At 44.1% G+C, this 24,278-nt stretch overlaps 1 protein-coding gene across 2 annotated transcripts in view; it reads right to left on the bottom strand.

Moving 5' to 3' along the window:
* vps50 (VPS50 EARP/GARPII complex subunit) overlaps positions 1 to 24,278 on the bottom strand; it is a 258,036-nt gene that overhangs the window by 82,562 nt on the left and 151,196 nt on the right. For both annotated transcript variants that reach the window (XM_055893594.1, XM_055893595.1), the window contains exons 14-16: positions 5,223 to 5,314; positions 3,781 to 3,875; positions 3,077 to 3,175 (exon numbers count right to left, since the gene is read on the bottom strand). In XM_055893594.1, coding sequence (XP_055749569.1) covers positions 3,077 to 3,175; positions 3,781 to 3,875; positions 5,223 to 5,314 — 286 coding nt within the window. The remainder of the gene's footprint in view (positions 1 to 3,076; positions 3,176 to 3,780; positions 3,876 to 5,222; positions 5,315 to 24,278) is intronic.

Here is a 24,278-nt window from a genome sequence, read left to right as displayed (position 1 = left end):
GGTACCGGTACAGAGTCAATGTGGAGGCTATATACAGGGGGTACCGGTACAGAGTCAATGTGGAGGCTATATACAGGGGGGTACCGGTACAGAGTCAATGTGGAGGCTATATACAGGGGGTACCGGTACAGAGTCAATGTGGAGGCTATATACAGGGGGGTACCGGTACAGAGTCAATGTGGAGACTATATACAGGGGGTACCGGTACAGAGTCAATGTGGAGGCTATATACAGGGGGGTACCGGTACAGAGTCAATGTGGAGGCTATATACAGGGGGTACCGGTACAGAGTCAATGTGGAGGCTATATACAGGGGGTACCGGTACAGAGTCAATGTGGAGGCTATATACAGGGGGTACCGGTACAGAGTCAATGTGGAGGCTATATACAGGGGGTACCGGTACAGAGTCAATGTGGAGGCTATATACAGGGGGTACCGGTACAGAGTCAATGTGGAGGCTATATACAGGGGGGTACCGGTACAGAGTCAATGTGGAGACTATATACAGGGGGTACCGGTATAGAGTCAATGTGGAGACTATATACAGGGGGTACCGGTACAGAGTCAATGTGGAGACTATATACAGGGGGTACCGGTACAGAGTCAATGTGGGGACTATATACAGGGGGTACCGGTACAGAGTCAATGTGGAGACTATATACAGGGGGTACCGGCACAGAGTCAATGTGCGGGGGCACCGGTTAGTTGAGGTAATATGTACATGAAGGTAGAGTTAAAGTGACGATAAATAGAAAATAATAGAAATTAGCAATTAGTGGTCTGATTAGTTTGATGTTCAGGAGTCTTATGGCTTGGGGGTACAAGCTGTTTAGAAGCCTCTTGGACCGCTCCGGTACGGCTTGCTTGGCTGGTGTCTTTGACAATTTTTAGGGCCTTCCTCTGACACTGCCTGGTATAGAGATCTTGGATGGCAGGAAGCTTGGCCCCAGTGATGTACTGGGCCGTACGTACTACCCTCTGTAGTGCCTTGCGGTCGGAGGTCAGGATGCTCTTGATGGTGCAGTTGTAAAACCTTTTGAGGATCTGAGGACCCATGCCAAATCTTTTCAGTCTCCTGAGGGGGAATAGGTTGTGTCGTGTCCTCTTCACAACTCTATTGGTGTGCTTGGACCATGTTAGTTTGTTAGTGATGTGGACACTTGAACTTGAAGATCTCAACCTGCTCCACTACAGCCCTGCCGATGAGAATGGGGTGCTCGGTCCTCCTTTTCCTGTAGTCCACAATCATCTCCTTTGTCTTGCTCACATTGAGGGAGAGGTTGTTGTCCTGACCTTACACTGCCAGGTCTCTGACCTCCTCCCTATAGGCTGTCTCAATGTTGTTGGTGATCAGGCCTACCACTGTTGTGTCGTCAGCAAACTTACTGATGGTGTTGGAGTCGTGCCTGGCCGTGCAGTCATGGGTGAACAGGGAGTACAGGAGGGAACTGTGCAAGCACCACTTACGGGCCCCTGTGTTGAGGATCAGCGTTGCGGATGTGTTGTTACCCACCCTTACCACCTGGGGGCGGCCCGTCAGGAAGTCCAGTATCCAGATGCAAAGTGAAGTGTTTAGTCCCAGGTCCTTAGCTTATTGATGAGCTTTGAGGGCACTATGGTGTTGAACGTTGAGCTGTAGTCAATGAACAGCATTCTCACGTAGGTGTTCCGTTTGTCCAGGTGGGAAAGGCCCGTGTGGAGTGCAATAGAGATTGCATCATCTGTGGCTCTGTTAGGGCGGTAAGCAAATTGGAGTGGGTCTGGGTTTCTGGGATAATGGTGTTGATGTGAACCATGACCAGCCTTTCAAAGCACTTCATGGCTACAGACTTGAGTGCTACGGGTCGGTAGTGATTTGGAAGGTTAACTTAGTGTTCTTGGACACATGGCCTATGGTTGTCTGCTTAAAACATGTTGGTATTACAGACTCGGACAGGGAGAGGTTGAACATGTCAGTGAAGACATGCTCGCAGTACACGTCCTGGTAATCCGTCTGGCCCTGCGGCCTTGTGAATGTTGACCTGTTTAAAGGTCTTACAACGGCTGTGAAGAGCGTGATCACACAGTCGCCCGGGACAGCTGGTGCTCTCATGCATATTTCAGTGTTATTTGCCTGTAGTTTAACTCGTCTGGTAGGCTCGTGTCACTGGGCAGCTCTTGACTGTGCTTCCCTTTGTAGTCTATAATGGTTTGCAAGCCATGCCACATCCAACGAGCGGAATAAGTGATTTGGTATTCAAGCACACACACAGAGGAGGAGGAGTGCAGTTGGTGCATGTGACAGAGCAGATATCTGGACATAGTTTCAGTTGAATCATTATAACAGTTCTGTGGTCAATTCAGGGGAGATAAAAACTAGCTACAATGTAATTTGCACCTCTAAGCCCAGGGGGCACAATATAAATGTTAATGTCAAAATGTGTTAATGCAGCCAGTGCGACATAATGACATAATGAAGGCCCCACACAGTTTGCTGACGAGTAATGGCTTCGTGGCTGCATCCTAAGCTGTTGAGTATTCAGACTGAATGTGAGAATGATGCTTAGGGAGTGGAGGTCGAGCAGGGGCTTGGTGGTAGAGTGTCTTAGTATTGCTAACAGGGAAAATGGGATCAAAACAGAGTTGGCCACTGTCTCTGCCAATGTTGCTCTTCTCCTGTGTTACTCCCTCATCCCTCGATCTCAGTCTCTCTGTCTGGCGTTTTAAATCTCTGTCTCTCTTTATCTCGCTGTCTTGTCAGTCTTTCTCAACCTCTGTCTCACACTCGTATTCTCTCTCCACCTACCCCCTACTTACATGTTATTTTTCTCTCTGATTACTATTTCTGTGAGTATACTACTACTTATCATCTATAACACCTGACAGGTAATCACACAACTGATCACTGCAGACATCTTCTGATATAATGCATTCATTTATAATTATATCCACTTATATTCAAGGTGGGGAAACAATAATGATGTAAACAGACCATTGTTTTCCTGTGCAGATGGTGCGAACACACGTATCCAACCAGGAAAACATTCATATAACTTCAGCAAACATTCGCTAGCTAGGGCTAGGCAGGGACCTCACCTGTGGTAGTTCTTGAAGTAGTTTACGCTCTGACGTTTGATGGATTCCTGCAGCAACTCTGACTTACTGCCGCAGAACTCCTCCCCCACTTGCATCAGCCTGTGTGTGTGTGTGTGTGTGTGTGTGTGTGTGTGTGTGTGTGTGTGTGTGTGTGTGTGTGTGTGTGTGTGTGTGTGTGTGTGTGTGTTACAGAGACACAGAAAGGATGGGGAGAGAAAGGAGGAACAATGCCAAATGAGATCGAAAGAACACAAATGCGAGGGGCAAAAAATATTTGCCAGTTGCTCCTGAATAGTTCAAGTTCTCTAATTAACCCCATAGAGTTACTTCACAGCCATGTGGCCCTGAGACTGATCCCTGAGGAACCCCTATTCTCTCTCCCCACTGACCTGTAAGGACACAGCCGACCCAGAAACCCGATTCCTTAATTGACAAGCTTGTAAAGAGCCTGATTACGACCCTGTTCTGTTGGCAGAACAAGCAGATTCATTGATGCCCACATAACTTCCTCTCCGCTTTGGTGGTTGTTCATTTAAAACAAGGGGTTTCACATGGACTGGGGGACAGAGGGAGAGCTTGAGGTTTCGGTCCCCTGTTGTTCAAACCAATTAGTGCTAATGAGGATGTGGTCGAGAAACATAATTACTAGAACGGGTATCCCCATTCAATTCCATCAATTATATTTCTATGCTAGGCGTCATTACCTGCTGATAACGTCCAAGACCACGATGAAGTCGTCATATTTGAAGTTAGACATGTCTGTACCAAGCAGATAGGCTTTCACTTTCAGCTGGACTTCCTGTAGGAAGAGAAGGGGAGGAAGATTTGACTATATTAAAGATTAGACTCATCTCCAGAGACTTTATTGTGGGTGAAGAGAATACTTGTTAGAGAGATGTGGGGGGACGAGAGAGAGCGAGATGTGTGGGGGCGAGAGAGAGCGAGATGTGGGGGGGCGAGAAAGAGCGAGCTGTGGGTAGGCGAGAGAGAGCGAGATGTGGGGGGGCGAGAGAGAGCGAGATGTGGGGGGGCGAGAGAGAGCGAGATGTGGGGGGGGGGGCGAGAGAGAGCGAGATGTGGGGGGGGGGGCGAGAGAGAGCGAGATGTGGGGCGGGGGCGAGAGAGAGCGAGATGTGGGGGGGCGAGAGAGAGCGAGATGTGGGGGGGCGAGAGAGAGCGAGATGTGGGGGGGGGGGGGGGGGGGGCGAGAGAGAGCGAGATGTGGGGGGGGGGCGAGAGAGAGCGAGATGTGGGGGAGGGGGGGAAAGAGCGAGATGTGGGGGGGCGAGAAAGAGCGAGATGTGGGGGGGGCGAGAAAGAGCGAGATGTGGGGGGGGCGAGAAAGAGCGAGCTGTGGGGAGGCGAGAGAGAGCGAGATGTGGGGGGGGGCGAGAAAGAGCGAGCTGTGGGGGGGCGAGAGAGAGCGAGATGTGGGGGGGAGAGAGAGCGAGATGTGGGGGGGAGAGAGAGCGAGATGTGGGGGGGCGAGAGAGAGCGGGATGTGGGGGGGCGAGAGAGTTAGCGAGATGTGGGAGTGCGAGAGAGTGAGATGTGGGGGGGCAAGAGAGAGCGAAATGTGGGGGGGAGAGAGAGAGCGAGATGTGGAGGGGAGAGAGAGCGAAATGTGGGGGGGAGAGAGAGAGCGAGATGTGGGGGGGAGAGAGAGCGAGATGTGGGGGGAGAGAGAGAGCGAGCTGTGGGGGGAGAGAGAGAGCGAGATGTGGGGGGAGAGAGAGAGCGGGATGTGGGGGGAGAGAGAGAGAGAGATGTGGGGGGGAGAGAGAGCGAGATGTGGGGGGCGAGAGAGAGCGGGATGTGGGGGGGCGAGAGAGAGCGGGATGTGGGGGGGGCGAGAGAGAGCGGGATGTGGGGGGGCGAGAGAGAGCGGGATGTGGGGGGGGCGAGAGAGAGCGGGATGTGGGGGGGCGAGAGAGAGCGGGATGTGGGAGGGTGAGAGAGAGCGAGATGTGGGAGGGTGAGAGAGCGAGATGTGGGAGTGCGAGAGAGTGAGATGTGAGGGGGAAAGAGAAAGCAAGAATGAGATGTGGGGCGAGAGAGAGCGAGAGAGGAGAGGGAGCGAGAGAGAGCGAGAGAGGAGAGGGAGCGAGAGAGCGAGAGCCAGAGCGAAGAAAGCTTGTGTTCTGACCTGCCAGATTCGAGTGAGTCCATGCTCCAGCTTCTTCTTTACATAGCTATGGTCCACAACCGCCTCCTCGGTGTCTGCAGCACCCGCTTCATCTGGGGATACAAACCACACAGTGATTCAAAAATACATCACACTGAAGTACCAGGCCTTATTCTATATCATCTGTTGTTGTTTTGTTAATAGGTGCTCATGATGTCAGTTGCTCATTCAGATGTATCTAGAACTGACTCTAGAAAAGATTGGACTGAATTAACAGATTGGGGCAAATTAAAATATGGTGTACTTGTAATTGGAGAGTTGAAACTAGAAAAGCAACAAACTGTTTCACCCCATCTTAATAGTACCAGTAATACCTTTGCTTTTCAACCTTTCTGTTTTGTTAGAGTAGCTTAAATATTGCAAATAGAGTGTGGGTCCTATCAATATAATTGTTTGAATAATTACCAATCCTCCATATATTTAAACAAATATTATTTATTCTAATTGCCATATATTTTTCAACTGCAATGTAATGTTTCACAAAAGTTCTAAACATTTCTATTCTTTTCATAATCACCCACCAAATCAAAATGTATTGGTCGCATACACATGGTTAGCAGATTTTAATGTGAGTGTAGCGAAATGCTTGTTCTTCTAGTTCCGACCATGCAGTAATATCTAACAAGTAATCTAACAATTTCACAACTACCTTATACATACACAAGTGTAAAGGAATTAATTAGAATATGAGCAATGGCCAAACGGCATAGGCAAGATGCAGTAGATGGTATAGAGTACAGTATACACATATGAGATGAGTAGTGTAGGGTATGTAAACATTATATAAAGTGACATTGTTTAAAGTGGCATAGTTTAGTGACTAGTGATACATTTATTACATCAATTTTTTATTATTAAAGTGGCTAGAGACTGAGTCAGCATGTTGGTAGCAGCCACTCAATGTTAGTGGTGGCTGTTTAACAGTCTGATGGCCTTGAGGTAGAAGCTGTTTTTCAGTCTCTCGGTCCCTGCTTTGATGCACCTGTACCTTGATCTTTTTGGCTTTCCTGTGACATCGGGTGTTGTAGGTGTCCTGGAGGGCAGGTAGTTTGCCCCCGGTGATGCGTTGTGCAGACCGCACTACCGTCTGGAGAGCCTTGCGGTTGAGGGTGCCGTACCAGGCAGTGATACAGCCCGACAGGATGCTCTCAATTGTGCATCTGTAAAAGTTTGTGAGTGTTTTGGGTGACAAGCCAAATTTCTTCAGCCTCCTGAGGTTGAAGAGGCGCTGCTGTGCCTTCTTCACCACGCTGTCTGTGTGGGTGGACCATTTCAGTTTGTCCGTGATGTGTACGCCGAGGAACTTAACTCTCTACCTTCTCCACTACTGTCCCATGGATGGGGGGGGGGGGGGGGGGCTCCTGCTGCTTCCTGAAGTCCACAATCATCTCCTTTGTTTTGTTGACGTTCAGTGAGAGGTTATTTTCCTGACACCACACTCCCAGAGCCCTCACCTCCTCCCTGTAGGCTGCCTCGTCGTTGTTGGTAATCAAGCCTACCACTGTAGTGTTGTCTGCAAACTTGATGATGGAATTGGAAGCATGTATGGCCACGCAGTCATGGGTGAACAGGGAGTACAGGAGAGGGCTGAGAACGCACCCTTGTGGGGCCCCAGTGTTGAGGATCAGCGGGGTGGGGGTGTTGTTTCCTACCCTCACCACCTGGGGGCGGCCCGTCAGAAAGTTCAGAACCCAGATGCACAGGTCGAGACCCAGGGTCTCAAGCTTAATGACGAGTTTGGAGGGTACTATGGTGTTAAATGCTGAGCTGTATTCAATGAACAGCATTCTCACATAGGTATTCCTCTTGTCCAGATGGGTTAGGGCAGTGTGCAGTGTGATTGCGATTGTGTCATCTGTGGACCTATTGGGGCGGTAAGCAAATTGGAGTGGGTCTAGGGTGTCAGGTAGGGTGGAGGTGATATGGTCCTTGACTAGTCTCTCAAAGCCCTTCATGATGACGGAGGTGAGTGCTACGGGGCGATAGTCATTTAGCTCAGTTACCTTAGCTTTCTTGGGAACTGGAACAATGGTGGCCCTCTTGAAGCATGTGGGAACAGCAGCCTGGGATAAGGATTGATTGAATATGTCCGTAAACACACCAGTCAGCTGGTCCGCGATTTAGGGAGTCTTGTTTTGAGATTAGCCTTGTTAAAATCCCCAGCTACAATGAATGCAGCCTCAGGATGTGGTTTCTAGTTTACAAAGAGTCCAATGAAGTTCATTCAGGGCCATCGATGTGTCTGCTTGGGGGGGATATATACGGCTGTGATTATAACCGAAGAGCATTCTCTTGGTAGATAATGCAGTCGACATTTGATTGTAAGGAGTTCTAGGTGAGGTGAGCAAAAGGACTTGAGTTCCTGTATATTGTTATGATCACACCACGTCTGGTTAAACATAAGGCATACCCCCCGCCCTTCTTCTTACCAGAGAGATGTTTGTGTCTGTCGGCGCGATGCGTGAAGAAACCAGGTGGTTGTACCGACTCTGATGACGTGTCTCGAGTGAGCCACGTTTCCATGAAACAAAGAACGTTACAATCTCTGATGTCTCTCTGGAAGGCAACCCTTGCTCGGAATTCGTCTACCTTGTTGTCAAGAGACTGGACGTTGGCGAGTAGTATGCTCGGGAGCAGTGCGCGATGTGCCCGTCTACAGAGCCTGACCAGAAGGCCGCTTCTTCTGTGGCGCCATTGTTTTGGGTGGCTGACTGGGATCTGATCAATTGTCCTGGGTGGTAGACCAAACAAAGGATCCGCTTCGGGAAAGTCGTATTCCTGGTCGTAATGTTGGTAAGTTGACGTTGCTCTTATATCCAATAGTTCCTCCCGGCTGTTTGTAATAAAACGTAAGATTTCCTGGGGTAAAACCAGTGCTATTTGCAGGGTAAGCTCCAAGTAAATGTTGCAATTCTTCATACAATCCTGAACCTGAGACCAAAAACAAGCTACATATGGGCAGTACCAAAACAAGTGATCTAATGATTGTGTCTTCGCAGCAAAATCCGCAAAGCTGGGATGGTTGTATATACAATATCAGTCAAAAGTTTGGACAAACCTCCTCATTTAAGGGTTTTCTTTATTTGGACTATTTGACATTGTAGATAGTGAAGACATCAAAAATAGTGAAGACATCAAAAATATTAAATAACACATATGGATTCATGTAGTAACCAAAAAACAACTCAAAATCTATTTTAGATTCTTCAAAGTAGCAACCCTTTGCATTGACCGCTTTGCACACTCTTGGCATTCTCTCAACCAGTTTCAGCTGGAATGCTTTTCCAACAGTATTGAAGGAGTTCCCACATATGCTGAGCAATTGTTGGCCGCTTTTCCTTCACTCTGCGGCCCAACTCGACCCATCTCAATTGGGTTGATTGTGGAGGCCAGGTCATCTGATGAAGCACTCCATCCCTGTCCTTGATCAAATAGCAGTTACACAGGCTGGGTCATTGTCCTGTTGAAAAACAAATGATTGTCCCACTACGCGCAAACCAGATGGGATGGCGTATCACTACAGAATGCTGTGGTAGCCATGCTGGCTAAGTGTGCCTTGAACTCTAAATAAAGCACAGACAGTGTCTACAGCAAAGCACCCCGACACCACCTCCTCCATGCTTCATGGTGGGAACCACACATGTGAAGATCATCCGTTCACCTACTCTGCGTCTCACAAAGACACAGCGGTTGGAACCAAAAATCTCACATTTGGACTCATCAGACCAAAGGACAGATTTCCACCAATCTAATGTCCATTGCTTGTGTATCTTGGCTCAAGCAAGTCTCTTCTTCTTATTGGTGTCCTTTAGTAGTGGTTTCTTTGCAGCATTTCGACAATGAAGGTCTGATTCACACAGTCTCCTCTGAACAGTTGATGTTGAGATGTGTCTGTTACTTGAACTCTGTGAAGCATTTATTTGAGCTGCAATTTCTGAGGCTGGTAACTCTAATGAACTTATCCTCTGCAGCAGAGGTAACACTGGGTCTTCCTTTCCTGTGGCGGTCCTCATGAAAGCCAGTTTCATCACAGCGCCTGATTGTTTTTACGACTACACTTGAAGAAACTTTAAAAGTTCTTTACATTTTCCGGATTGACTGACCTTCATGTTTATCTTTGCTTATTTGAGCTGTTCTTTCCATAATAGGGACTTGGAATTTTACCAAATAGGGCTATCTTCTGTATATCAATCCCTACCTTGGGGCGGCAGGTAGCCTAGTGGTTAGAGTGTTGGGCCAGTAATCATAAGGTAGCTAGATCGAATCCCCGAGCGGACAATTTAAAAATCCGCCGTTCTGCCCCTGAACAAGGCAGTTAACCCAATGTTCCTAGGCCGTCATTGTAAATAACAATTTGTTCCTAACTGACTTGTCTAGTTAAATAAAGGTTAAATTAAAAAAATGTAAATTGCCACAACATAACTGATTAGCTCAAACGCATTCAGAAGCAAAGAAATTTCACAAGTTAACTTTTAACAAGGCACACCTTTAAATTGAAATGCATTCCAGGTGACTACCTCATGAAGCTGGTTGAGAAAATTCCAATATTTTTTTGCGCAAACACCCTTACTGAATTTAAAAGTAATCCTCGAAGTAATCTAGGTTTTTCAAAAGTATCTGTAATCTGATTACAACATTTTGTTACTTTTTTGTAATCCCTTACATGTGAAGTATCCGTTACTCCCAAACTATGATCATTACACGGGTGCACCTTGTGCTGGGGGAAAGTAAAGGCCACTCTAAAATGTGCAGTTTAGTCACACAACTCAGTTCCACAAATGTCTCAAGTGGAGAGAGCATGCAACTGGCATACAGACTGCAGGAATGTCCAACTTAGCTGTTGCCAGAGAATTGAATGTTCATTTCTCTACCATAAACTGGCTCCAACGTCGTTCTAGAGAATTTGCCAGTACATCCAACCGGCTTCAAAACCGCTGACAACGTGTAACCACGCCAGCCCAGGAACTCTACATCCAGCTGCTTCACCTATGGGATGGTCCGAGACCAGCCACCCGGACAGCAGATGAAACTGAGGAGTATTGGATCTGATTTTAATAGCTAACATTTCAATGGTCATAATAAATAGATATGCCGATAGTGGAAAACCTTGTTTTACTCCTCGACAGTATAATACCTTGAGAAGTAGCCATTATTTACTATTTTACACCTGGGGTTAGTGAATTTAAGAGTAACATCTCCCACCACCATCCTCGTAGCAGTAACAGTGTCATCTTTCCTTCTCCACCCCATTATACTAACTGTAATTTACAACCCCCACGCCAACAGTAATGTTGGCAGCCGTCCACACATTAGCCATCATGCTACTGATGAGCCCCATTTCCATACCCTCCTCATTAGGCTCAGTGTTTCCTCTGTAGATGATGTGATGACAGGAACAGAACAGCGGGAAAGAGACATACGTTACAGCCATTGTCATGTCATTCAGACAGACACTAAAGAGGTCACAGCACTAAAGAGGTCTCTGCCAGCCAGCCAGCCTCGCCAGGCATTACATCAGAGAGAGAAGAGCAGGAGAGAGGAGGAAAACTGGCTTAGACCTGAAGACTTCCTGTATATGAGCGTAGGGGAATGTTGCCTACCCTCCGCAGTCAATAACAAATAGCTGTATTTTATACGATTGAGAAGATTCCATTGAAGAAATACAATTCTTCTCGTGAAACCTGGGCGAAGTTCTCTCCATTTCACCATTCCCTCCATATGAAATGACAGAGCCCAACAGTTCTGAGACAAGAAGCAACACATTGAGGAAACTCTGGATGAGAGAGCAGAGATCAGTCTCAGGACTATCCCTCACACAGACAGAAAAGCAACACATTACTCGATTTTACACAGCGTGTTGATGGTGACCTCCTGTTTGCATCCAAACAGTCCCAGGCTGTCGTCAGTCAACCCTGTATTAAATCAAATTTAATTTGACACATGCGCCGAATACAACTTTCACCTTACAGTGAATTGCTTACTTACAAGCCTTTAACCAACAATTATCAAGGAACCTACCAGGTACAACACTAAATCTGTAATCATGGGCACCCTCTTAGATATCATCCTGACCAACTTGCCCTCTAAATACACCTCTGCTGTCTTCAACCAGGATCTCAGCGATCACTGCCTCATTGCCTGCGTCTGTAATGGGTCTGCGGTCAAACGACCACCCCTCATCACTGACAAATGCTCCCTAAAACACTTCAGCAAACAGACCTTTCTAATCGACCGGGTATCCTGGAAGGATATTGACCTCATCCCGTCAGTAGAGGATGCCTGGTTGCTCTTCAAAAGTGCTTTCCTCTCCATCTTAAATAAGCATGCCGCAATCAAAAAAATGTAGAACTAAGAACAGATATAGCCCTTGGTTCACCCAAGACTTGACTGCACAAAAACATCCTTTGTCGTTCTGCATTAGCATCGAATAGCACCCGCAATATGCAACTTTTCAGGGAAGTCAGGAACCAATATACTCAATCAGTCAGGAAAGCTAAGGCTACCTTTTTCAAACAGAAATTTTCTTCCTGTGGCAACTAATTCCAAAATGTTCTGGGACACTGTAAAGTCCATGGAGAATAAGAGCATCTTCTCCCAGCTGCCCACTGCACTGAGGATAGGAAACACTGTCACCACCGATAAATCTACGATAATCGATAATTTCAATAAGCATTTTCTACGGCTGGCCATGCTTTCCACCTGGCTAACCCTATCCTGACCCCTACCCAGCTCTGCACCCCCTGCAGCAACTTGCCCAAGCCCCCCCCCTGCTTCTCCTTCACCCAAATCCAGACAGCTGATGCAAAATCTGGATCCCTACAAATCAGCTGGGCTAGACAATCTGGACCCTCTCTAAAATTATCCGCCGAAATTGTTGCAACCTCTATTACTAGCCTATTCAACCTCTGCAGATGTCTGAAAGTCTAATATGATGTGTATTGATGTCTGCATGTCTAAGATGGTGTGTATTGATGTCTGCGTGTCTAATATGGTGTGTATTGATGTCTGCATGTTTAATATGGCGTGTATTGATGTCTGCGTGTCTAATATGATGTGAATTGATGTCTGCGTGTTTAATATGGTGTGTATTGATGTCTGCGTGTTTAATATGGTGTGTATTGATGTCTGCGTGTCTAATATGGTGTGTATTTATGTCTGCGTGTCTAATATGGTGTGTATTGATGTCTGCGTGTCTAATATGATGTGTATTGATGTCTGGGTGTCTAATATGATGTGTATACTGTCTGCGTGTTTAATATGATGTGTATTGATGTCTGCGTGTTTAATATGATGTGTATTGATGTCTGGGTGTCTAATATGATGTGTATTGATGTCTGGGTGTCTAATATGATGTGTATTGATGTCTGCGTGTTTAATATGATGTGTATTGATGTCTGCGTGTTTAATATGATGTGTATTGATGTCTGCGTGTCTAATATGGTGTGTATTGATGTCTGCGTGTCTAATATGGTGTGTATTGATGTCTGCGTGTCTAATATGGTGTGTATTGATGTCTGCGTGTCTAATATGGTGTGTATTGATGTCTGCGTGTTTAATATGATGTGTATTGATGTCTGCGTGTTTAATATGATGTGTATTGATGTCTGCGTGTTTAATATGATGTGTATTGATGTCTGGGTGTCTAATATGATGTGTATTGATGTCTGGGTGTCTAATATGATGTGTATTGATGTCTGCGTGTTTAATATGATGTGTATTGATGTCTGTATGTTTAATATCGTGTGTATTGATGTCTGGGTGTCTAATATGATGTGTATTGATGTCTGCGTGTTTAATATGATGTGTATTGATGTCTGCGTGTTTAATATGATGTGTATTGATGTCTGCGTGTCTAATATGGTGTGTATTGATGTCTGCGTGTTTAATATGATGTGTATTGATGTCTGCGTGTTTAATATGATGTGTATTGATGTCTGCGTGTCTAATATGGTGTGTATTGATGTCTGCGTGTTTAATATGATGTGTATTGATGTCTGCGTGTTTAATATGATGTGTATTGATGTCTGCGTGTCTAATATGGTGTGTATTGATGTCTGCGTGTTTAATATGATGTGTATTGATGTCTGCGTGTTTAATATGATGTGTATTGATGTCTGCGTGTCTAATATGGTGTGTATTGATGTCTGCGTGTTTAATATGATGTGTATTGATGTCTGCGTGTCTAATATGATGTGTATTGATGTCTGGGTGTCTAATATGGTGTGTATTGATGTCTGCGTGTCTAATATGATGTGTATTGATGTCTGCGTGTTTAATATGATGTGTATTGATGTCTGTATGTTTAATATGGTGTGTATTGATGTCTGTATGTTTAATATGGTGTGTATTGATGTCTGTATGTTTAATATGGTGTGTATTGATGTCTGCGTGTTTAATATGGTGTGTATTGATGTCTGTATGTTTAATATGGTGTGTATTGATGTCTGTATGTTTAATATGGTGTGTATTGATGTCTGTATGTTTAATATGGTGTGTATTGATGTCTGTATGTTTAATATGGTGTGTATTGATGTCTGCGTGTTTAATATGGTGTGTATTGATGTCTGTATGTTTAATATGGTGTGTATTGATGTCCGCGTGTTTAATATGGTGTGTATTGATGTCTGTATGTTTAATATGATGTGTATTGATGTCCGCGTGTTTAATATGGTGTGTATTGATGTCCGCGTGTTTAATATGGTGTGTATTGATGTCTGTATGTTTAATATGGTGTGTATTGATGTCTGTATGTTTAATATGGTGTGTATTGATGTCTGTATGTTTAATATGGTGTGTATTGATGTCTGTATGTTTAATATGGTGTGTATTGATGTCTGCGTGTCTAATATGATGTGTATTGATGTCTGCGTGTCTAATATGATGTGTATTGATGTCTGCGTGTCTAATATGATGTGTATTGATGTCTGTATGTTTAATATGGTGTGTATTGATGTCTGTATGTTTAATATGGTGTGTATTGATGTCTGTATGTTTAATATGGTGTGTATTGATGTCTGTATGTTTAATATGGTGTGTATTGATGCCTGTATGTTTAATATGATGTGTATTGATGTCTGTATGTTTAATATGGTGTGTATTGATGCGAGTGCACATTAAGCAGTGAAGGATGAAGGTAACCTGTTGTAGAAATCACTGGCTGGCTACAGTACATCTCAAGGGGAACCATAAAACATGGGGTATTTGGAGAATAAACATTGAATTCCACTGAAAGAAAGCGGTTGAGCTTGAGGTGACCTTTGAACTTCGTTGGAGGGGCCTGAGAGAGGTCATTGCTAAACCCTACAGCTCTGAAAGGCAATTTTGTCACGGAACCGCCGCAGTGGAAAAGCGCACCCAGACACACACACACACCATAACAGAAACAGACATCAATACACAGCATATCAGACACAGACATCAAATCAGACACAGCAAGCCGGGACAAATGACGGAGAAAAAGACGTTGCCGGCATGAAATTAATATCAACCTGAGCCAAGGTAACTCTGAAGTGGCTAAACTACACTTGTCTTTCTTTGTACCAGCCACATAAGATGTGATCACTCAACCACTACCATCCTCTGAGAGGACTTGCATTAACCTCAATCAAAAAGAGAAGAAAAACTCAAGATGTGACCTAGACGATGACCAGTGGTGGTTGGTGCCATTTAAGATGAGGGAGGACGATTATTTTGATTCAGCGTAGCCTTATATTTCTATGACTGCATATTGGATGACTGTCATTCATATTCCATTCACCCAGCTCAATGTAACATCAATAGGCTTAGGCTACTATATGATACTTGAATTTTCCCTGTACAAATCATGAGGTTCATGAGGTTGCTACAACCTAGCCTACGAATGAAAGTAGGTGCGCAGGTCGAGAGAATTTTGAGTAATCAAGGTGAGACGGTGAGTGACACATTCAATACCGTTTTGCACACTCTTGCCTGCATCTAGCTGATCTAGGGTGTAATCATTTGTCCAACAGTTGCAAACGAGTTTTTATTGGACACATTTAGGTATGTTTATCCCCATTTCGTTCTGTTTGCTTCCGTTTAAGAAATGTTTTTCAACAGAATCTGATCACACGCAAACACAGTTCACTTTCATAGCTGTCACAAAAATACCATGATCACTTTGCTCCTTGTATATATATTTCCTTCTCGCAAATATCTGCACACTCTCCTCCTCTCACCCTTTCCCTTCGCTTGTGGACTTCAGTGCACAACACATCAGCTGTCTGTGACCAGGCAAAAAAACCTTTACAATCCAAACTTACATATCATGACCACTAACCGCTACACACAGCCTACATTGTTGTCATGTCATAGTCAACATAGCTACTTGAATTAACACGTTAGTAAACCCACTACAATCATGCAGTACAGTGTACAGTCAGAAAGCAGTTACACCGGCTGGGCCCGGGGGCAATAAATTAATAAAACCAAAAGCTTACCTTGACTTGGAAAAGTTCCAGTGTTTGATAACCATAGCCAGCTAGCTAGCATAGCATCCCTCTCTGTTTGAGCTGGGTGTATATATATATATATATATATATATATATATATATATATATATATATATAGCTCTCACCGAATATAGCTCTCGCTCTTCCTTCTCCTTAATTTTGGAAGAAATGACTGTTCAACTATTGTCTTTCTCTCTTTGAATCAACTACTCACCACATTTTATGTACTGCAGTGCAATAATAATTACTGTGCACGTCTATGGAAGCGGGTAACAACCACGAGCCTCCTAGGTTTTGTATTGAAGTCAATGTACCCAGAGGAGGACAGAAACTAGCTGAGACTGCTGTTGAGGCTACTGTAGACCATTGCAAAACAGTGTGTTTAAATCAATTATTTGGTGACGAATATGTTTAGTATAGTTTTATCTAAAAATGTTACCTTTAAGGTTACATTTTATTTAATTTTTTTACATGAAATTTACTGAGGAGGATGGTCCTCCCCTTCCTCCTCTGTGGAGCCTCCACTGATGAAGACAGCAGTTGGAAAGGCTCGGTCTATTGGAGTGACATTGAAATCTCTAGTTATAGAAAGTGGTAAATATTCAGGGTTGTGATACAGTTATGGAATATAATCCAGGGATTATGAAGCAGGGTATAAAAGGGGTTAGTTCGTACAGAAAAGGAGATAACTGCCAGTCTCTATAGACCATCCCAGAATAGAACATCTGAGTTGTGTTCATTCTGCCCAAACGGAAGAAAACAGACAAACAGGGAGGGACTTCATGGATTTGTCCAATAAGTGTGCTCTACTGAACAAAACCCTGAAGTTAATCTCACCTGAACAATGATAGAGAACAATATGACATCACAGAAAGAAAAAAATAAACAAGCTATTGGAGAACTCCGGTACTATAAACGGGTGCCCATTCGTGGCTAGTTTCACCTTAGGAGGGCTTTTGGCTCCACTTGACATTTTCCCACAAAACATTGTTATTTTTATCCGTCTTTGTGCAGACTGGAGCTTCATCCAGAGGACTTGGACTACTACTGCTTTGACATGAACTGCTGTCAGAGTGTGAACAGAAGCTGACATCTGCACTGACCCATTCTAACTGGGAAGTTTAAAAAAGGAAGAGAGACTTTGTTTGAAAATAATTCATCTGAAACTCTCCTTTTAATCCCCTTGATATGTATTATATCAATAGTAATACTTTCATTATTTAAATCAAATACACAATATTAACTATATTGTAGACCTGTTTAATACGATATACGCCACGCATTCAACTAATATTTTGCAGTCACAACACTGAAGAGTGAGAGGCCTCCAATTTTCTAGGTGAACTGGATGTTTATATCAAACCTGCTCTCCACATATCCTATTGACTGATTGCTAATGGAAAACTGTGCAGCATCAACAATGCAGGCATACTGACAGAAGTTCTGGAAGTGTTAAACTCAGAGGTGACAGTGAGTCAGAAAGTCAAATGACACAGCAGACTATACAGATACTATCTCCCAAGATGTAGTTAACTTTTTACACCCTCGCACGACCCACACATTCCACCCACGCACGGCCCACACATTCCACCCACCACGACCCACAAAAACACACACTCCAAGCACCCACCCACCTGTTCAGGTCAACCAAAATAGTGTCCAAAACTCTGACAAAATTAGAGAAACATGGAGAAAGTAATTAGAACAGAGCCTAACAGAGCAGAAAATAACAGAAGCAGAGCAAAGCAGAAAAGAGAACAGAGCAGAACAGAGCCAGACAGACACAGGAAAGTTTCTTTGGACAGTGTTCATAATTCAGATGAGATGTTCGAGCTGTTCTTTAGATTTTACAGATATACTAATGACCATATTTATCTCAAATCAAAATGTATTGGTCACATACGAGTGTTTAGCAGATGTTATTGCAGGTGTAGCGTAATGCTTGTGTTTCTAGCGCCAACAGTGCAGCAATATCAAACAAGTAATATCTAACAATTTCACAACAATACACACAAATCTAAGTAAAGGAATGGAATTAAGAATATATAAATATTTGGACGAGCAATGTCAGAGCAGCATACCACCCTGCATACCACTGCTGGCTTGCTTCTGAAGCTAAGCAGGGTTGGTCCTGGTCAGTCCCTGGATGGGAGACCAGATGCTGCTGGAAGTGGTGTTGGAGGGCCAGTAGGAGGCACTCTTTCCTCTGGTCTAAAAAATATCCCAATGCCCCAGGGCAGTGATTGGGGACACTGTCCTGTATAGGGTGCCGTCTTTCGGATGGGACGTTAAACGGGTGTCCTGACTCTCTGAGGTCATTAAAGATCCCATGGCACTTATCGTAAGAGTAGGGGTGTTAACCCCGGTGTTCTGGCTAAATTCCCAATCTGGCCCTCAAACCATCATGGTCACCTAATAATCCCCAGTTTACAATTGGCTCATTTATCCCCCTCCTCTCCCCTGTAACTATTCCCCAGGTCGTTGCTGCAAATGAGAACGTGTTCTCAGTCAACTTACCTGGTAAAATAACGGTAAAATAAATAAAATAAATAAATAGACTAAGATACAGTAAAATAGAATACAGTATATACAGTGGGGCAAAAAAGTATGTAGTCAGCCACCAATTGTGCAAGTTCTCCCACTTAAAAAGATGAGAGAGGCCTGTAATTTTCATCATAGGTACACAAAAATCCAGAAAATCACATTGTAGGATTTTTAATTAATTTATTTGCAAATTATGGTGGAAAATAAGTATTTGGTCACCTACAAACAAGCAAGATTTCTGGCTCTCACAGACCTGTTACTTCTTCTTTAAGAGGCTCCTCTGTCCTCCATTCGTTACCTGTATTAATGGCACCTGTTTGAACTTGTTATCAGTATAAAAGACACCTGTCCACAACCTCAAACAGTCACACTCCAAACTCCACTATGGCCAAGACCAAAGAGCTGTCAAAGGACACCAGAAACAAAATTGTAGACCTGCACCAGGCTGGGAAGACTGAATCTGCAATAGGTAAGCAGTTTGGTTTGAAGAAATCAACTGTGGGAGCAATTATTAGGAAATGGAAGACATACAAGACCACTGATAATCTCCCTCGATCTGGGGCTCCACGCAAGATATCACCCCGTGGGGTCAAAATGATCACAAGAACGATGAGCAAAAATCCCAGAACCACACGGGGGGACCTAGTGAATGACCTGCAGAGAGCTGGGACCAAAGTAACAAAGCCTACCATCAGTAACACACTACGCCGCCAGGGACTCAAATCCTGTAGTGCCCGACGTGTCCCCCTGCTTAAGCCAGTACATGTCCAGGCACGTCTGAAGTTTGCTAGAGAGCATTTGGATGATCCAGAAGAAGATTGGGAGAATGTCATATGGTCAGATGAAACCAAAATAGAACTTTTTGGTAAAAACTCAACTCATCGTGTTTGGAGGACAAAGAATGCTGAGTTGCATCCAAAGAACACCATACCTACTGTGAAGCATGGGGGTGGAAACATCATGCTTTGGGGCTGTTTTTCTATAAAAAGGGACCAGAACGACTGATCCGTGTAAAGGACAGAATGAATGGGGCCATGTATCGTGAGATTGAGTGAAAACCTCCTTCCATCAGCAAGGGCATTGAAGATTAAACGTGGCTGGGTCTTTCAGCATAACAATGATCCCAAACACACCGCCCGGGCAACGAAGGAGTGGCTTCGTAAGAAGCATTTAAAGGTCCTGGAGTGGCCTAGCCAGTCTCCAGCTCTCAACCCCATAGAAAATCTTTGGAGGGAGTTGAAAGTCTGTGTTGCCCAGCAACAGCCCCAAAACATCACTGCTCTAGAGGAGATCTGCATGGAGGAATGGGCCAAAATACCAGCAACAGTGTGTGAAAACCTTGTGAAGACTTACAGAAAACGTTTGTCCTCTGTCATTGCCAACAAAGGATATATAACAAAGTATTGAGATACATTTTTGTTATTGACCAAATACTTATTTTTCACCATAATTTGCATATAAATTTATTAAAAATCCTACAATGTGATTTTTCTGGATTTTTCCCCCTCATTTTGTCTGTCATAGTTAAAGTGTACCTATGATGAAAATTACAGGCCTCTCTCATCTTTTTAAGTGGGAGAACTTGCACAATTGGTGGCTGACTAAATACTTTTTTGCCCCACTGTACATATGAGATGAATGCTGCAAAATATGTAAACATTAAAGTCTATGTATATAGGGCAGCAGCCTCATGAGCTAGTGATGGCTGTTAAAGTCTGATGGCCTTGAGATAGAAGCTGTTTTTCAGTCTCTCGGTCCCAGCTTTGACGCACCTGTACTGACCTCGCCTTCTGGATGATAGTGGGGTGAACAGGCAGTGGCTCGGGTGGTTGTTGTCCTGGAGGGCAGGTAGTTTGCCCCAGGTGATGCGTTGGGCAGATCGCACCACCCCCTCGAGAGCCCTCTTAATTAGAATACTAACATTTGGTGGGTACTTATGTTTGTCCTATTTCAGACATGTACAAGTGTGTATTGATACGCATGTGTGAATTAGAAATGTGTTTCGGCATATCCCAACTCCCGAGACACACTTGGAGGGTGGGGTGTTGTCATACTGATTTGAATTTAGCTATTGCTATTATCATAATGCATTTCCAGCACTGGGTGATGAAAGTAGGAAATTCTCTAACTGATCATGAATACAGATAGACAAAATCAGTGTAAAGAGCATGTGATGTCAGACATATGACAGGTCATCATAGCTACTCATTTAAAATGATGCATTTCCTGATTTGTAAGATGAATCTCATAATTTGTCACATCTTGGTTTGCCTGATTGGAATTGTCACTTTGACTTGCCCGACAGTGTTTTAAATCTATTACCCCCCCCCCCCCCTTTTTTTTTTTTTTAATTATCAGTACATAATTCGCATTCCCGGAGTTTGAATACCGGGCTATTACCGACCTTTCCTACTTTGACTCTAATGACAACACGACAACTGCATGCTAGTTGCTAGGGATATACAATATGGGGCCTCCTGGGTGGCGTGGCAGTCTAGAGGCGTCACTACAGATCCGGGTTCGATCCCGGGCTGTGTCGCAGCCGGCCGCGACCGGGAGATGGCGCACTAGTGGCCCAGCGTTGTCCAGGTTAGGGAGGGTTTGGCCCAGCGTTGTCCAGGTTAGGGGAGGGTTTGGCCCAGCGTTGTCCAGGTTAGGGGAGGGTTTGGCCCAGCGTTGTCCAGGTTAGGGGAGGGTTTGGCCGGCCAGGATGTCCTTATCCCATCGCGCTCTTGCGACTCCTGTGGCGGGCCGGGCGCATGCACGCTGACACACTGGTGCGGCTGGCTTCTGGGTTAAGCGAACAGTGTGGCTTGGCAGGGTCGTGTTTCGGGGGATGCACGGCTCTCGACCTTCGCCTCTCGAGTCCGTATCAGCGATGGGACAAGACTAACTACCAATTGGATATCATGAAATTGGGTAGAAAAATGGGTAAAACATTTTTTTAAGGAATATACAATATATCATTTGGATGTGGAGGTCCTGGGCTGGCGTGGTTACACGTGGTCTGCGGTTGTGAGGCTGGTTGGAAGTACTGCCAAATTCTCTAAAACGAAGTTAGAGGTGACTTTTGGTAGAGAAACGAACAATAAATTCTCTGGCAACAGCTCTAGTGGACATTCCTGCAGTCAGCATTCCAATTGCAAGCCCCCTCAAAACTTGAGACATCTGGGGCATTGTGTTGTGTGACAAAACTGTGTATTTTAGAGTGGTCTTCTATTGTCCCCAGCAGAAGGTGTAATGATCATGCTGTTTAATCAGCTTTTGATATATCACACGTGTCAGGTAGATTATCTTGACAAAGGAGAAATGCTCACTAACAGGGATGTAAACAAATGTGTGGACAAAATATGAGAGAAATAAGCTTTTTGTGCATATTAAACATTTCGGGGATCTTTTATTTCAGATCATGAAACATGGGACCAAAACTTTACATGTTGTGTTTCTATTTTAGTTCAGTATATTCTATTTGTATTTTTTTACTGGACTGATGGCCTGCATCTGATGGTCAGGGGTGGGAGGTTGCCTCTCACCCGACTCACCGTCCCTCCCTCTGATGAGAGGGACAGTCTTCCAGCTGATGGTGAAACTCAAGTCACACTGCATTATTTCTCCCTCATGCACCAATTCATGTTGTTAATCCAACGACCAGATAAAGTTAAGTTAAATATTCCTCGATATTAAAAAAAGATAAGCTTGCGTTATTATTAGCGGCTTATCGGAACACTTGCTATAGTCATTCATTGCAGCTGCAGTGCATTTTATGGCTTATAAAAAGTGTTGACCAAAGTGTGGACAGTGCTGAATAACAACTTAAACATGAACTTACACATAAAAACCGCAGCTCTTTGTTGTATTCATTGAGTCCCTCTAGTAATGGTTTTACAAGTTCTGACATCTCACAGTATCAGCTTTGCTGTGCGTTCAAGGCTTCTTTTAAGTTCCTGTGATGTAAAACACCTGGCAGGCTAAGAATGACCTGTCCGTGCATCCTAACCATGTCACAGAAAGGTGAACAAATTGCACAGTTATTTCTCCTGACTGGACCAAGAACGACTGCATGAGTCACTGCCTGAGAGAAAGAATGGAAGGAAAAATAGAATAGGAAAGCCCAGGCACACTGTGACATCACAGTAGGAAATAGAGGAAAGTGTTCTTTAACAAAGGAGTGAGAAGGGAGATTAGCCTCTTAATGGTACCATGCCCCCATCTTTTATCAAATCAAATTGTATTGGTCACATACACCATGGTTAGCAGATGTTATTGCGAGTGTAAAGAAATGCTTGTGCTTCTAGTTCCCGACAGTGCAGCAATATCTAACATGTAATCTAACAATTCCACAACAACTACCTAATACAAACAAATCTAAGTAAAGAAATGGAATAAGAATATGTACATATAAATAGATGGATGAGCAATGACAGAGCAGCATAGGCAAGATGCAATAGATGGTATAAAATACAGTATATACATATGAGATGAGTAATGCAAGATATGTAAACATTGATTAAAGTGACCAATGATCCATTTATTAAAGAGATTCAATTAAAGTGATGAAATCTGTTTACAATGTAATGTAGCGTGCTCAGTGTAATGTAGCGTCCTCTCTGAGCCAGGCAGCAATAGTGCACATTACGCATAAAAGGTTCTAGGCCTTGCTTTGTACCACCCAGGTCAACTGCATTTCCCTGGAAAGCTTATCTCATTGGTTACAAGACTATCAAGGTGCCATATTAGCCAATCCCATGTGTAACGGATGCCTACAGCGCCTAACCTGGCGATGTCATATTTTTGATGCGCAAAGATAGTCACTCAGTGGACATTCAATGTTGCCATTAGGTCATACATCATCAGATAACACTGGCAATAGGCTAGATATGTTCCATCCAACCTATGGGTTAAGTTGACACCCCTCATGTTGCTATAGCTCAAAGACTGACCAAATCAAACCTTACCTCGTAAGATGTTTGGTGAAAACGTTATGTAAAATAAACATTTTGACTCTCGGGGCTGGTGATCAATAACGGTAGGTCACATGCAGACAAATAAGACATCCTTATAATAAGTGGAGTTACGGCTTTCGGTGTCTATCAACGTATTCCGTGTTTATTATTTGTTTGTGCTTCACAACGCTAACCGGAATGAAGGAAGCATCCATCTTGAAATGTGGTCATCTGCTCGGCCTGCCCTTATAGGTTCGTATTCCCATATGGTAGTAAGTCACACCAAAGATTTTAAGGCACCAATCAATAGCCAAGATACTTAGCTTTCCGCAGACACCCTGCTTTTGCAGATAAGGGCTACCGTTCTCATACCAGACTGAATTGAATAAACTGAAAATTGGGTCCCAAATTTACATTTAAGTGGGGGAAAATGGAAGGAAAGAAAGAATAGGAAAGCTAGGCCCACTGTAACATCACAGTAGGAAATAGAAGGGGAAAGTGTTCTTTAACAAAGGAGTGAGAAGGGAGCTGGTTAGCTGGTCTGACTGGCTTGGAGAGGAGATTAGAGAAGAGGGGAGGAGAGGTCAGTCTGCTAAAGAAAGAGGGAGCTGAACACAGACTGTTAATGCTACTAATGGGAACAAGGGAGGGAGGAAAGAGGAGCCTGAGGAGGAGGATGATATAAAAGGACAAAGACTTAAATGGTGCAATAGAGGATTTCTAGGTTACTTTGTATCAAGACTGGGTCTCAGTTTGACACCAGCAAAATGTGAATTGAACTAGTAATTGAACTCATTCTAATGTTCTTCAGAAAATACCAGAAAGCAGTTTAGCTTGAACCAGGCAAGCCACAGACAGGAAAGAATCTGAGGAGTGAGGTGTGATGAAACAGCACCCAGAGGGCTTTCATTGTGTTAACAGATATTCTCCCCCTGACGACGAAAAAGAAGAATGCCTGAAAACAGCCGGCCAATGCCTCAAAAACTACATCACATAGCTCCAAAACATGGTTTCTCAAAGCAATAGAACGAGACAAGATTTTGACAAGGAGCCTTGAGAAA

This window comes from Salvelinus fontinalis, chromosome 32 (genome assembly GCF_029448725.1).
Source record: "Salvelinus fontinalis isolate EN_2023a chromosome 32, ASM2944872v1, whole genome shotgun sequence".
NCBI classification, from domain to species: Eukaryota; Metazoa; Chordata; class Actinopteri; order Salmoniformes; family Salmonidae; genus Salvelinus; species Salvelinus fontinalis.
This window is presented reverse-complemented; position numbering and strand designations above follow the sequence as displayed.